Genomic DNA, 16,571 nt, shown 5'->3' with positions numbered 1-16,571 from the left:
GTTATTATCCTCGTCGTAATTACGAAATGGCGATTATTTAACAAGTATAAGCAGTGCTAGGGATATTTTAATTAAATTAATATTCGTCGTATCCTGTGCTGTGATCCTACAGCTTTCAGTTCCGATGTACATATTAACAAGCTGGAAATTCTCGTCGTCGGATATTGTTCGCAGACCGTCGTTCCGTTTCTCAGTCTCCTCGAAGGACGTCGCTTGTCGATTTCTGTTTGCACTTAGACGAGCACATAATTAGTCGAATCTTGGCATCGAATCGCGGAAGTAATTCCTGCCGAAGGAACAAGCTTCCTTCGATCGTTTCCTGAGCACATAATTATCGACGTCGTGTCGTTGCGGAAACAAATCTGAGTTTATTGTACCGTTTTATTTACGCGTATATAATTGCTCACGAAAAAATTCAGACACTTGCAGCAATCTTTATCGATACGTACATTATTTACACGTCTTACACGAATCATTTTGAAATTTCATTAACACCGCAATGAGACTGAAGCATCGTGAGTATGCATTAGGTTGTCCGGAAAGTGTCTTTTTTTCGCGAACGTGTTTTTTTACAATAGTGCACGTTCATATAAACGTGAAACCAAGTCTGTGAAATGTCGCGGTGTTTATCTCAACGTAACAAAATGGATCGTACGTAATTCGACAAAATAATATAAAACAAAAGACGTTGTGCGTCTATTATTTCCTCGTAAAACGAAAGAAACTTTTCAGACGATCTAATATATTGGCGAAGGAACAAATGTGAAAATCTATACAAAAATTACCTACGAAGTATTTGGTGCAAACATATATCTCACGGAAATGATACAAATATTTGAGCAATTAATTGTCCATTATAATAATGTAATATAAAATGTTCTATTCGGTGTCTTTAGCACTTAACAATTGTGTGATAATTAATCAGTCTTTGGTTAAATAAACTTTCACAATAAATATTTTTATACATTTTCAGATTGGACCAAATTTTGTCAATGCAATCCCGACAGTCGTGTCTCATTGCAGTGTTAATGATATCTGAAAATGTTTTCTGCAACGCATACAGCGCGGACTTGAAAGTTTTGCAAACCACTGTATATACATTTTGGACTTTGTTGCAAACTCTACCAATATCGTCATGAAAATCATGTCTCGTTATAGTTTTAATGAAACTTCGAAAACTTTCGTATTACGCACGTGATGTATTCATAGAAATTGTCCGTGATAAATGTTCGAGTATTTTCCTCAGCCACTGTAAATATGTCCATATTGAAATTTACGAGAGTACGTGGATATTGTAAGTGGAGCGGTATTAAATAATTACAACTGCGCTGAATTTAAGCTGCATTAAATTCTCATACGCTTCAACAGTATCCATTAGTCGGTTAATGCATCCATGTTGAGCCAACAATTGTTTGTACTTAATAAGATAAAGAGCACTTAACACGATGTTCAGCCTTCGTCGATGGATGATCGATTAATAAGCGTCATTGTCGTGTGTATCGGTTTTAATTAGAGAAAATATACTCGTGATCGATTCGTCTGTAGTTAAACATGTGTAGAGCAGAGGGAATGGTCGCATAACTCTCACTCGATCCGGTTCTACTGTAATCAAGACGTCGCTGCCGGCTGATCGCCGAGGGCAAGTCTTTCCCGCGTCCACGGTATTTTTCTTCTCCGCCCACACAGGTGTATATAACTTTATACTGCATAGTATGGTACATGCGTCCTACGTACTGTTCTCCATTATCACGAATGGTCAATTTCAAGAGAAAGTAGACTGCAGCAGATTTTAAACGGTATAATCTTTTGTTATCTTTCGATTTGCTATGATTGTGTCTTTTAAAGTTCCAGTGAAACGATGTAGCGAATGTACGTAGTTTTCATAACTTTTGCTGTACAATATGGTTATAATAATTTACTTCGTGCTTTTATAATTCCTGGAGCTTACGCGTTTCACACGGTATAATTTCCACGGTTTTACAATTCTAGCTTTGTAGTGGATCTTTTTATAAGTCTCGATTTACTATCCTTGCGTAACAAAATAAGAAATTATTTAATTATTTTATAAGATAATAATATTAACTGTAGTATTATGTATAATTTTTGTATAACGCGTGTCTCAATTACTCGCCTGCAGATTTCTATCTTCCCACGCCAATCGGAGTTTTTTCCCATCTATAATAAATAATAATCGTAATAACAATAATATACGTATGTAATCTGGGAAAGGTATCGGGCAGAATCGAGCCAACAATCGCTGTGTACAATCCTCTATCGGAGATTTAAAAATTCAGTCGGGTTTCCTCCGTTTTGACTAGACGATCGTGTCGAAATAGATTCCGTTTTTCGATAAAGTATTCGATCAGGATTGAGAATCCGTTTGCAACGAGCTGTGCAATCCAATAGTCCAACCACGACTGTCACTCTGCACACTATCAACGATATTCGTTTGCGTCAATAGGAACGTGGATGAGATCGAGAAAAAGGTGTGCACATGTGCCTGGTCTGAACGGAAGTTTATTCCTTAATTGCGCGGTTCGATAGAAAAAAAAGGAAGCCGATCAGCAAATTGCGGCTAATTCGATGCCACGGTCACCGATTCGAGAACGTATTAACCCTTCAAGAAGTCTCGGCTCGTTAAATCCACGCCTAGTTTGCAAAACTGTGTTCCTAGCCATCTGTAATTGTCCCGTTATTCGAGAAACTAGAAAAAGGTCTCGTAAACGATCTTCTACGCTAATACTACGAAATATCCAAACATTCTAGCCGATTTATATTTTTAGCAATGATGCATGAATGTTAGCAAAATGAAACTAGAGATAAAAACGAATTTAGAAAACTGGAAATCAACGAGAACGTCCAAAAGTATTAAGCAATTTATTTCATTCAAAGGAATAATAATTTTTAAATAAATTTAAAAAGTAAATAGCAGCTGTATTAAAATTGTAGATACGGTTTATCGATGTACCTATCCTTCAAATAATTTCCGTTCGTGCATAACTTTTTACTTGTGATCCTGTAATTAAATAACACGTTGTTGAAAATAACCAAATAGCCAGATATTTTAGAGTGCTAATGTATCAGCATATCTCTCTCTCTTTTATCGTTTGGAAAATTAGTTTCGTATGGAATACGGATTTTCACGATTGTACGTCTATAGGGCGCGAATATATTTGATTTTCAAAGGCGTAGGGTGGGAACGTTTTATGGTTTGTACCGTAAAATCGATTCAGCTGGTAGATGTATAATATAATTTTATAACGCGATAAGGGAAATAGGAACGAATACCGGTTGCATGTTCCATCGGATACGTAGCCCGCGAGCTTTATCAACGTTCGTTCGATCAAAATCATTACGTGTTTCCAATGGTTTACTTTGTAGACTGGCCGGAGCAATTAGCGCGCGGAAATCACTGCCGTTCGGAAAAATATCGCCGCTAGTTATCACGTGTTATAGTATAAAGGTAGAGAAATGATAAAGAAAAGCGCTTTCAGTATTCATCGGCGATATTAATTGCAACTTTGATCCAACGTCCATCATATTTTCGTTTGAATTCCTTTGAATGGCCATTGTGACGATTTCGTAGATTAAATTTACGTCGTTTGAAGTTACGCGTTACAGATTTCGGTTACACCCAGATAAAATAATCTTTTTATGTTTATTCGTATAAAATATGATTTAGAAAATTGAATATACGTATTTGATACAAATAAAATTGTATTGCATTTTTAAACAATTAACACGAGTATATTTTACTCAAATTAAATATCATCTGGAAGATTGAATACACATATTCTTTTATTGTTTCCATACTTTGTAAATATTTTTATTTGTTTTAATAAGTGATTTCATATCGTAAATAAAAAATTGTATGTTACCTGGTATCATCAATCCGTTCCTGATGCTTTTGATATAAAAAGATTTTTCTGTCACCAATGGCTCAATTTCATATCGCGATATGAATATCGCGGATTTTCATCGAAAATTTAAAGACGCAAAGATATACAGGGTGGTTGATAACTGGTGGTACAAGCGGAAAGGGGGTGATTCTACGCGAAAAAAGAAGTCGAAAATATAGAATAAAAATTAAAAAAAAATTTTTTTTTTTTAATTTTTCCATCGAGACAACGATCTACAGCAAGATCCGTTATAACGAGACGTGATAAAGTGCACGCGTACCGAGCGAAAATTCAAAGTCGATTTTCTCGGAAACAAAGCCTCAAACGAAAAATTTTTATTCTATATTTTCGACTTCTTTTTTCGCGTAGAACCACCTTTCCGCTTGTACCACCAGTTACCAACCACCCTGTATAAGATATCCAACATATAGTACTCTCTATATCAATTAATACGATATTTAATGTATCAAACAATTTTCTATATCTACATTCTACCTGTTTAATTATACCTATTCAGACAAATACGAACTTGCATAAATATCCGCAGACTAAATATTAGAATACGGATTTTCTCCGACTAATTAACCCGTTGGAAACACCGCGCGAAGTAAACCGAGGCTAGCGAAAGGATAAAAAATGTCTAGATCAGATCTACGGTGACCGTATCCAGGAAAGATTGGAGGTGGTGAGCCGCGAAGAATTTTTACGAGCGGCTAGCGTGTGCACGTAACAACCTGGCGAACATAATTCTCGTATTTCGAGGGGAAAACGACGTAAAGACGAAACGAGTGTCCTTTACGATCCCTTAAATGCCTCGTGTTATTTCCAACAGGCGGACGATATTCAGCGTAATAACGCGATAAATAACGGGTCGTAACTTCCGTATACGTAGGTAGTTGCCGCGTACTATTCGGCCAGGGCTCTTTATTCCGGAGCACGTTGGTTTATAAACGTTAATTACGTGTCCCCCCGTAGCACTGCAACCGCTTGCTTAGCTTTGCAGGAAGCGACGCGAAACACCAGTTGCCAGCGCCGCTTTCTCGCAGTTCTTCAGTCGCTGGTCGCGGCAAAAAGGAATAACTTGTTATTGCAAAAAAAGAACGAGTGCCTCGTTCTGTGACACGATGAAAAAAGAAGCTACACTTGGCGGAATCGATCTTCCTAGCTCAGAATCGTCTATGGACAACCGGTTTCTCCGGTCGAAATGTGTCTAAGCGTAGGAAGTTTTAGAAAATTGAACTAATCATTTCACAAACCATTACAGTGGAATTTCTAGTATCCGGACTAATGGAGAGACATAACCGTTGGGACGAGGGAATTTTCGGTTAGTAGAATCCGCGTCTTTTCGGAACATTTGAAAATAAGATGGTCGTTCGTCGTCATTTTCAATGTAATCTTCTTGCTTTCAACATGGGGAATTAAAATGTTGATAATATGTATGGAAATTTCCAAATGTTTCAAGATATTAGCGTTATAATATATATATATATATTTAGATAGTGGCATTTTTTTATCGCTGATTCATTACCATTATTGCAAAACAGAGGGCGGGTATTTATTTTTCAATACCATTAAAGTTTTTCTACTTCTTGAAACAGCCGAGTAATTTCCAATTACATGTTCCTGTTCTTGACGTCATTAATTATCTACCTTCTCCAACTTCTGAAGTATTTTCTTTCCTCTCGGCGCTTGATACAAGACATTTCCTCTTTGATGTCATTATATACAAAATATTAACGTGTACGATATCAGCTTCGTACTAAAGTAATAAGAAAGCGATATGAAATAACAGTAAGGACGTATAAATGTTGTCAAAGACCCAAGCGAAAAATTAAGCCGCTTAATTAAAGTAACTTGATTTGCGCTATGCGACTTTCACAGATTATCCTCGCTGCTCACATTATTTAACATCCGCTGTCCGAAGAAATTTCATTCAGAACAGCCGTTTAATTCGAATAACTTAACACGCGCTATGTTCAAATTATTTGACCAATTTGAACGAGGCTTCGCCAACAAGTTAGCTAGACGCAGCCCGTTGCGTGCGATCACCAATTTCTACGGGATAAGACGATCGTAACTATACGACCACGCGAAACGCGATTAAGCAAACCTTCTTGATTTACCTTTCCTTCGTCGAGGTTAGATCGTCGCACCCACACAACGTCAAGTTGTAAAAGGGGAAAGCGATTCGCGGAATTGCGTGAGATCGAGGGCGATTGTTCGTCCCGGAAGCGGAGGAAAATTCGAAATGCCCCCGAGGCTCGAAGAAGATCGCCACGGTTTGTCAGTATAACGTCGGTCAGATTCCGCTTGTTCCTGGCCTGTGCGAGTCGCATTATCCAATTTTCCACGGTGCTACGAGGTGCAATTGCACGCAGAGGCGGATGGCGTGGGCCGGTGTACTCGTTCGTCGGCTGGTTCCCGCGTTGTACGTTTGCCCGTGTGGCGGCTGTCTCCAGCTGGTGCGCGATGGAACCTGCGGTCGAATCGGCCGCTAGTAAATCGAGAGCTGCGATAAAATCGATACCGCGTAGATCCAACGATTTTTTGTCCCCCTCCCCCCCGCGAAACTTTCGGTCATTGTAAATGATACCACATTACGTGCGAACGATAGCCTCGCGTAATTGAAATGGAAACTGCGTATGCAATCGAGCGAAAGCTAATAGAGAGATGTGGAAGATATTTCTGACCACTACGATTTGTTATAATAGTTTTATTTGAATTTGAACAAAGTGCACTGATTTATGACGAATTGGTAATTACAAGCGGTACTTACTATCTTCCTGTGGAAAGAAAATTCCAAAAGGAAAGGTTCCAGCATCTTTAACTTTTGTTCAATACGTTCCGGTTCCTGTAAACAAAATATTCGTCAAGTTACACGATTCGTCGCAGTGCATCTGTAATTATATCGTAGAAGAATTATGTCTAATTAAGTCGTAAAGTTGTACCTGCGAAGCTTTCGATAAAAGTACGCAGGTACAGGATACATTAATTAAGTAATTTTCCTTGAAAGACGAGGTCCAGAACGTAGATGTCATAGCGAGTAGTAACGAGTTACGAAGAATTACACGTAAAAGGAGGAAAGTATTACGGGAAAATACGAAACCTAGGCAATAGCGTGGATAGTCTGGCAAATAGCAACGAGCACACTGGTGTCATTCATAAAGATGAAAAAGACGAAGATCGATATATCGGTACATACAGGCTCTCTTCAAAGTTGCTTAGTCAAAGAACGAGCTGCGGTTTGGAAACATCGACGGATGATTTACGATGGTTCGATACAGGAGAAAGGGCAAAATACCTGACTCTAAAGAATACTTCCATACGTCGAGGCGCATTCTTTTTTCTCCCATTCCGGATGAAAGAATTTTCGATTACTTCGAGTTAACGAGCGATCGCGTAAAGTCAGCCAATCTGTCTGCCACGCTGCTTCTGCCGTGTGTTTCGTCTTTATCGACGAAATTTCACGGGGCGGAGTTCATGGAATAAAGGAAGAAAGGGGCGTTCGGATTACGGTTCTAACTTAAACCGAGCGTGCCAGGAATCCCCTGTGATGCTTTATGTTTTCGTCGATACGTGATCCCACATCGTACGATCTTCGTACGTCGTCCATCGTTCTCGTTATTAAAGCGAGCCATTTATCTTGTAGTCTGCGAGCTCGTTCGAAATTCCTTTCGATAAAGTCTCCTTCGTCGTTCTGTTTAATCCACACGAGGACCAAGCAAATCGTAGTTTATCGTAATATTGCAAACAAAATAGTAAAAACATTGTAAAACCATAGAATTATCATTAAATCGTAAAATTATAGAATCTATAATTAAGCGAGTTTTTCGATGAAATACAGAATCGATGAAAGGTATTGGATGATAAAAGTTTTGAACTGTGACGTGAAGTTGGATTCTCCTGGTCGAACTCCATAACCTGTTCCATTCTTCTTTTCCGATACTATGGATTGATTTAAGAAGATCTTGATACGATAGCTTAGTTTCATTCGACAGGTCGGTTATTGCTTCTCTCACCATAATCCAACTCGAAAGCAGAGATTGACTCTATCTTTGGCTGGCCATTCCGGATGAACCACAGATAGGAACAATCTTTATAGCTTTCACGCGCGAATAAATCGTTCACGATGCATGTCCAAAGTGTAAAGTCTAAATTCGCCTTTATACGGCAACGAGTATCCTTTTGAGGCGTTAATGGCTCTTGTAGATCGATCGATAAAGGTAAACGACGTGTCCCGATACGACCAGACCGTTTAACACCTTGGAGGCTGGTGTGTTTGCAAATGTGAAACCTGTCGCAGGAACCAACCAATAAAAAGAAGACCGGGGTCTCTGAATGGCCGGCAAGGTTAATACGATTGGATGATTGGCTCGATTAGCAAATTGGCTGGCGACGTGTAGGACATTGGGATAAATGAGGATATGTCTATGCTGGGAACATGGCACTGCCGCAAATTGATGGGAAGGGATCGAACGACAGCCTCGATGTCATCGCTGATATATTATGAGACATGGTTTTCGATAGGTGGGCTTACGTGCGCGTGTCAGCTCGACAATTAACTCGACCCTTGTAGAGTTGCACCAAAGGGCCAAAGGGTAGTAGATGGGGGCCCTAAAAAATGGAATTCAAGCAACGCGATCGAATACCCTTTTTTTCTATTATTCACTCCCGCTCTTTCCAGGTGAATCGCCCAACGATAAAATTTCGCGAATTGCTCGCGTCCCATGACGCGTCTCGCGCATCCCACGATACGAAAGTACCGGTAATTTTTATGTATTTATCGTTTAATACGATCGATCGAGCTATGTATCAGTTTCTTGAAAATAACGTGTATTTCATGAAGTAGGAATAATGCGATTGAAGACTTCATGATAGAAGAGCGATAACACGATAAGTCACGTTTTCTATTTTTTACAGACGAGCAGTTTTAAAATTCAGCAGGTTGTTGATCAATAGTTAAAATGTTATTAAAATTGTTCGTTTACTTGTATCTCACAGAGATCAGAAAAGTATTTGAACGTCGTATGCTAGTAACACATCTGCAGTAAATATCTTGTAACGTGTATATACATTTTCAAATTGGTCTCAAAATTTGCCAATATAATCGTAACATGTCGCGTCTCGTTACAGTGTCGATAAAATTTCAAAATACGTGTAACGCACGAAGCATAGACATAAAAGTTTTCTGTGGTAAATATCCAAACACTTTCCCGTGCCAGTGTACGACATACGCGCAATACAATTTGTTCGTCTTGGAAAATTAATTATAACAGTAAACATCACCAAAAATCCAACGATAGAGGTAAATCGCGAGAAGGATTTATGTAATTCTCGCGTAGTTTCTCGATAGAAGATAACCATTCAAAATGCATCGATGTTTCTCCATTTATTTCTCCTAGATTGTCTGTAAAACAAATACCAGATGCATATAGATGCGTCATCGCGAACGTGGGCCGTGACTTTCAACGTGGGCGACGGAGGTGTAGCTGAAAGCTGAGGAGCGTAACACGTGGGTTAACAGAAGAGCCGTATCGGGTGAACGGCGCGTGGCAGATGAATTTTTTCATGTCACCGCCATCGATTATTTTCACTATTCGTTATCCCGAAGATACATACATTTGTATCTCGTTAAGCAAGCCATTTCGATGGTTCTGTTAAAAGCATCGTCTCATATTGAACGTTCGTTGCCTTATAAATCCATAAATGTATTCTTCATTTTAATTTGATAGCTGTATTTCTGAGTAGGGGTGTATAATTGAATATACTATTAGGCATTAGTGTTATAAAATAATAATTATACTAATACAATTATACTAATATATTCGAGAACTTAAAAGGGATAGTAGTTAGGTGGATCGTTATTATATTCGTCGTATTTTATTAGGTTGTTCGAAAAGCTTTTTTCGTTTCATAAGGTGATAATAGATGAACAATTTCTGTTTTATTATTGTTCTATTATTTCCTTATAAAACGAAAGAAACTTTTCGGACAACCTAATACCTAGTTGCATCAGTTACATTACCATTAAACCTGTGCTATATAGTCGTGCCACAACTAGGACGCAAGAAACTAATTATAAATATTTCATTTGAGTTAATTTAACGCGACAAAGTTGAAGTAGTACAGGGCTACAGCAACCATAATAATCTACTTAATATTATATAATAAATTTTGCTACTTTTACCCTCTAACAGATCAGAATATTTATGCCAAAACTTCGTTACTTATCTCTTAACAGCACATTTGAATATTTCCCAGTGACGATTCGTTAAAATAAAGCATTCTATCCCCATTACCGCGAGATATCGAGCGGAAACAGTAAGTTTCCTCATCTTGGGATTTCCTCCTCCTGCGGCCTTTACTCTTCCGATCTGTTTGAGTTTTTCGTTCGGGAAAACTGTTGTTTACCACGTTGTTCCGCGATCTATATCTTTGTTCCGTTGCTTTGTTCCGCTGCTTTGTTCCGCGGGACGTTGGCATAATGAACGATACTTGCAGGAAACTTTGCCGGTTCTCTTACCTCTTTGCATTTCCCGTCCTCGATGTAACAGCGCGAAAACTATCATCCTGAAATTTCCAGCGTATTTCAACGAATTACAGCTGTCCCCCGGACTGGAAGTGAATAACGTATTCGCTGGAATAACGTCAACCGCACGGCAATCCTCTGTGGTAAAATAAAACACGATAGCTTTTTCGATGAATCGAAAAAATGCCGGTTGACATTAAGGGCTATATTGCTACCTGTCCGAAAAAAGTAACAACGGACGTGGAAAATATTCGATCGATAAACAAACAAAATAACATAAACAAAAAGTATGCAAAGGCCAACAACCGCGATGGGTTATTCAGCCCATTGCGCGTTAAAAAGTAGACGAAACCGAAGAAAAGGAGGGAAAAATATATAAATTCCCGTTCATAAGTATTAGGGATACCTGCTGGTCGTGTACAAAATGTCATGGTTGATCCAGATTGTTACACATTGTAACAATCGAAATTAAAGATTATTCGGAAAGGATTTACAGTTAATTATACGTTGACTCCTATGTAATTCTTTGTTCTAACATTTATTTTTTAAAAATCGGGATCAATTGGACATTTCAATTGGCTGTTAAAATTGTCTGCATATTCGATTGTTGCAACCTCTTTATAATTTCAAAAACATTATTAAAATATTGGTTCTTAATAGTTTTTTTTTTTTTACAAAAATCTCACGATCTATCAGCCATTTACGAGAAGCATAATCCTTGACCCCAATCAATTCTTTTCGTTTTTAACGATCACACGAAGATACTATCTATTATTCGTAAAGTAACATTAAAGTAATATAACCCGCAAAAATGTACTTTTTTCCTGAGATATTCGTGTATAATCGATGAGATTTTTATCACGACATCGAACATATCGCTTCTTCACAGCCCATTATTCCAAGCGAAGTTTAGTAATCTTCTAACGGTTTGTCAGGTTATTTATATACATTGTATTTCTCTAATTGTTCTAACCCTAATATGTATTTGTGAACGGTAATGCACTTGCATTCAGGCGGCGGGAACTTCTCTTTATTCTCTGCTCGCGGTCGAAACTACTTCGCCCACACGAGTATGACGGGTCACACCCATTTAATTTCGCGGTTTCTCTTCTTTCATCTCCCCCCTTCAGGTTGCTCGAGCATCGCCTGCAATCAGTTCTTCCACGGTCTTCCTCCGCATTCGACCATCTCCACCTCCGTCGCGTCGCGTTTCGCCTCCCTTCGTTTGTTCTCATTAGTCCGCCATTTATCCTTCGTCTCATTCAACCTCGCGGTTCACCGAAATCCCCACGAAGAATAGCCCGGCCAATTGCGTCTTCGTTGGCGCCCGGCCCAATTGTTTCTCGATCGGCTACGTTCTAATTGCGGAAACACAATTAGCGCGAATAAATAACCAACCAACCAGCCAGCCAGCCAGGTGCGGTTTCTAATTAATTCTCCGCAGGTTGTTATCGGCCAGTGAACGAATCGTCGCCGCGTTTTATCTGTCGCGTCGTTCAATTGAGATCTTCAATACCGTAAATAATGGGCTTGCTTCGATTAGATTACGTTTGTAGAAGAGTACAATTAATTTGAATACTTGAAAGGTGATAGATTGGAAAATAGTTTGTCAAATGTATAAGGAATCTACAAATTTGATAACAGTTCATAAAATATATATATAATAATTTAGTATAGCGTAGGGATAATAATAATTACTAGGGTGCGCAGTTTTATTCGTTGATAGGAAACTTAAAGGTGACAGAATACGCGGAATGCGCGTAACATGCAAAAGTATTAAAAACAAATTTCTATTTAGGTTCTGTTCTTTACCAGAATACCAACTACGTTGTTATACAGCGATCAGACAATTATACTTAAAGAGGAAATATTAACAATTGCTCGTCAGATCGAAAGAAATGCGAGGGTGGAAGGGTTAATGAATTTAATCATCACCGAGAGAGCTGGAATCGATGCCTTTTGATATCGCTTCGACCACGATACGTGGCGAGCTACTCGAATGCACAGAAAAGAAATCGCACAAGAGAAGTCGACGACGCGATGGCTGGAATCGAGTTCGGGTCTCACTGTCACGAAGATAGCACCGACCGATTTCGTGCACGCGACCAAAGTGAGGAAAAGGGGTTACAGGAGCAGAAAAGGGATGGAGCGAAGGGAGAGAAACGATCGATCGAAAGCTGCATTCCTTGGCGTAGTGAAAGAATCGGTTCGTGCCAACCTATGCCGCTTTTCTTTCGAAGTGCTGAAGAGTTACTTACAGTTCCTTGACGTAGATCCTTTGCCACTACACGCCATATTTTCTTTTCATTTCATTCCACTTTGTCACTGTTTCACTGTCTCTTATTCGTCGTTTCTATTTAATAGAAGAAACTCGTGGAAAATTATAGAACAGGACGAAACCGTGAAAACACTAAAATTACTCTTTATTAAAAATATCTTTAATTAAAATATACTCGTTCCTAAAAATTCATTTCGAATCATACTGGGAGAACGAAACGTTTAACGAAAATACCATGTATAATAAAACGTCGAAAAAGTCGAGTGCGACAGATAGATGAGTAATTATATATTTTTTACTTTTTAATAATATTTTTAATACATAAATATAGTACCCTTTACTTTCCTATATAAACGAACCACAATTATTTCCATAATTAAACCGCTTTCTTCAAATTTGACTACAAATACAACTGTCCCATGATTTATATACGTTTTTCAAAAAAATCTCCTCCGCTTCATTTCCTCTAATATTTGTTCGAATATGCTCCATGTTCTTTATTGAATGTATCCAATTTGTTCTCCGAAGTCAGTCAGATATCTACTGGATCGATACGAGGTACCTTGAAAAACGGACCGGATATCGTAAGCGACGTACCAGTCAAATATAAGGGGTGAAATCTATCGGATTCTCGTGTCTGTGGCCGTTTGGTCGGAAATGCTAGCGGCGCGTGGTGTCCGCTGGCCTGCCGCCAGGGACCGGAAGGGACGCTCGAAGATAGATTTACTCGCGATTCGAGCGGTGCACGGCTACTCCTAAAACCGTATTCTGAACGCGAAGAGTCGCTATCTCGATAGCCGCCGCCGGAAGAAATACAATTTCGTGTCGGCGACAAGATCCAGTTCCATCCGTTCTACCTCGGTTTTCATTCGAGAAACGACTATCCTTCTTCGCCTATAAAAATCACTAATCCGATGGAATTCCGTGTGCTTTCAGAGTTAGTGACGAGGTGACGACGACGACCACGGGCACGACGGAGACACACGAAGAAGAAACGAATCAACCAATCATGGCTAAAAGCGCCGAGAGACTTCCTGGTACGTCCACCAGGCTGAGGACCCGAGACGACGGCTGCTGTTCCGTGAATTTCCTGAAATACGTTCTACACATCTACAACGTGGTGTTATTCGTAAGTAATGTAAAGTCATGTGCTTTGATATATCTTCGATATATTCTGTGCGTTATATCGAGCGAAATGCAAAATGGACAGTGCATTGTCAGCGACCGACGGGGCAAACCATTTACGTTCTCGCCCAGCTCGACTGGCGTTTACAATCGGCTACGTCCTCTGCAACGATGTCGTTTCTGGCCTCGTAAACGCCCCCTTTTAATTGTTATGGCTTCAACCACCCGCCGACATCGATGAAACCAACCGCAACTAGATCCTCGGCTCGATCAACGAACCGTGAGCCGGTTCTCCGTATTCCAAAAAAATTCGCGGAACGTTCCGGGTGTTAGGATGTCGAGTTGACACAGCGATTGATCTGGTCGAAAGTAGGTTCGTACGCTTGGACGTGCGTACCGACTACCTTTGTCAGTCTGAAGTAAACTTGTGGTACATTTGGTTTTCCTTTTATGGGAAAATGCAGTACAAACAGCAAACGAATGTGTATTCTTCGCGGAGAGGCTGCTCTTCGAAAAAGAAAGCATCGAAGAATTCCTTAAACGAAAAGAAATCCGATTCTTTGAGCAAGCTTAAAAGACATCTCGATAAATTTATTCGTGAGAAATCAAAGAAATATCATTTTCCGAAATATCTTGTAAATCGTCGCAAAATCGGCACGATTTTATCAAACGACTTAATGCTACGACCACGCTGTACTTGAAACTTCTTTCGAGCTTCCATTGAAATTTCATCGTATTAGCCCGTTATCGCTTTCTATTTTATATGTATTTAGCGTATTAGTAAAAATTAACAAGAAAATAACTGGCTTCGAATTAACATTTTACGCTCCAGACAAAATTAAAGTCCCTCCTTTCTGCTTAAACTCTCTGAAATTTCTGTTTGGCGGTGATATAAGGGCGTATATTTTCAAACTTGGTAAATTTCTTCGTCCAAAAGTACGTCGAAAGAGAGGTATACCGCAAAAATTAACGAGGCAATTCACGCGCAAACCCACAGGGACATTTCCTTAACGGAAACAAGGTTTCGCGTTTCGTCCCATGGATGTACGAGCGTTGTAAACAGCCGGTGAAACATCGTGACCCATCGTGATACATCCCATAAAATGCTAATGAAGTCCGCGTGGTAAGGTGCAGCCGCGGGCCGGGAATGAAAGCGTCGAAAGGCGAAAGAAGGAGAGGAATCGAAAAAAGAGCAGAAAGATCTCTGAATCGATCGGTAGCCCTTACCACGGAGCATCGCAGTTTAATGCATAAAATGTCGACGCCTCGTTGAGAAGCAGGTCCCACCGAGGACGTCCGTGAGATTAAAATTAAGCGAGGAACTTGCTGGAGCCTTGTACCCTGTTATTGCCGCCGCCTTCTCGCGCAGTCTCATTTTTCATAATTTTGCCTGCACGTGCATCGTTTCCCTTATGTATGACAGATGTTCTATTCTTGTTATTTTATCGAAAATGATCGTCGCATTCACCATTCCAAGAAAAGAACAATGAAATTTCTATGATTACGAATGAAATTCTATCGTAAATTCCGTGGGGTAGAACGGTGGATGGAGTTGATAGTAAAATAATTGTGATTTTTAAAAAATTCGTATATTTATTCGACTAATCTATAAGAGAGATAGAATATTTGTGTTTAGAAACTAAAAGAAAATAAAAAATAAATAAAAAAGGAGATGAAATATGTAAAATTCTTTGAATACGATAGGATTTCACATTTTTCTGAATTTATTCGAAATTAATCTAATACATAAAATTATTTTGCTCAATGCAGTAAATTTGTATATTAAAATTTTTTGCGATGAAAGCTACTCAAATGCCAGAGCTACTAAAGTTCTCCGTTAGATTATGATAATGAAATGAAAATTCAGCCTCCTTTTTAGAGACGAATGGGCATGCTGAAGCTTATGAAATTCTCTACGCTCTACTAGATCGTGATAATGAAAAAAATTCAAAGACGCACTTACAGGATGAACCGCGTCAACCGAGATTGGTCGTAACGTTATGCGTTAACGTTTTCTTGTCATGTTTCTGTACTTCGATTACAAATTTTCACTGATGACATGCTCTAAAGTGAGTAAAATACAATGCAAATTACATCAAACAAAAACTAGATTACAGAAAAACAGAAAAAGCAATTGAAACAAATGAAAAATTCATAGTAACGGAGAAATACGTTGTGTTACATTGTAAAACGTTGAGAAACAACAACTTTATAATGTCGAGAAATTATTCTGTTATGTAGATCGCTGAAACGTGGACGTGTGTAATTTAATTCCAATTTTTCATTACATCAGCTCTCACAGTGATCATTTTAATAAATTAAAAAGCGTAAAATGATAATAACGTTACAAACATTTTTTTTCAACCATTTACACCAGACTTTACAATTCTTTATCTTCTACTCTTCTCTTCTGTCGATTCTAATAAATTCACGGAAATTAATTACTAGCTTTTAAAGAAGACCAACATCGATCATATAACCTAATACAGCTGTAAAGCAAAAAGTTGATCAGATTAGTTTCCTAATCTAATAATCTATCATAAGAAACGTTCGTCCAAGCTCCATCTAAGAAACTCCATACGTACAGACAACAAATACATTTCGAAATATTTAACTTCCACTCCTACCTCCAACCCCAGTCTATCCTACGTCTGATTATTCCCGAGCGATCACGTCTATTGGTATACTCGTCGAAATTGGAAAATCGCCGCGATGATCGTCGCGCTGGTCAGAGCAGCCG

General features: G+C 38.9%; 1 protein-coding gene across 2 annotated transcripts in view; it reads left to right on the top strand.

The window, feature by feature from the left end:
* Positions 1 to 16,571, top strand: part of LOC117206513 (CD151 antigen-like) — a 91,153-nt gene that overhangs the window by 40,194 nt on the left and 34,388 nt on the right. For both annotated transcript variants that reach the window (XM_033445940.1, XM_033445941.1), the window contains one exon: positions 13,643 to 13,835. In XM_033445940.1, coding sequence (XP_033301831.1) covers positions 13,643 to 13,835 — 193 coding nt within the window. The remainder of the gene's footprint in view (positions 1 to 13,642; positions 13,836 to 16,571) is intronic.

The sequence above is a fragment of the Bombus bifarius genome, unplaced genomic scaffold, assembly GCF_011952205.1.
Source record: "Bombus bifarius isolate JDL3187 unplaced genomic scaffold, Bbif_JDL3187 scf7180000008008, whole genome shotgun sequence".
Classification (NCBI taxonomy): Eukaryota; Metazoa; Arthropoda; class Insecta; order Hymenoptera; family Apidae; genus Bombus; species Bombus bifarius.
The sequence above is the reverse complement of the archived record's forward strand: the minus strand, read 5'-3'. Positions and strand labels throughout refer to the sequence as shown.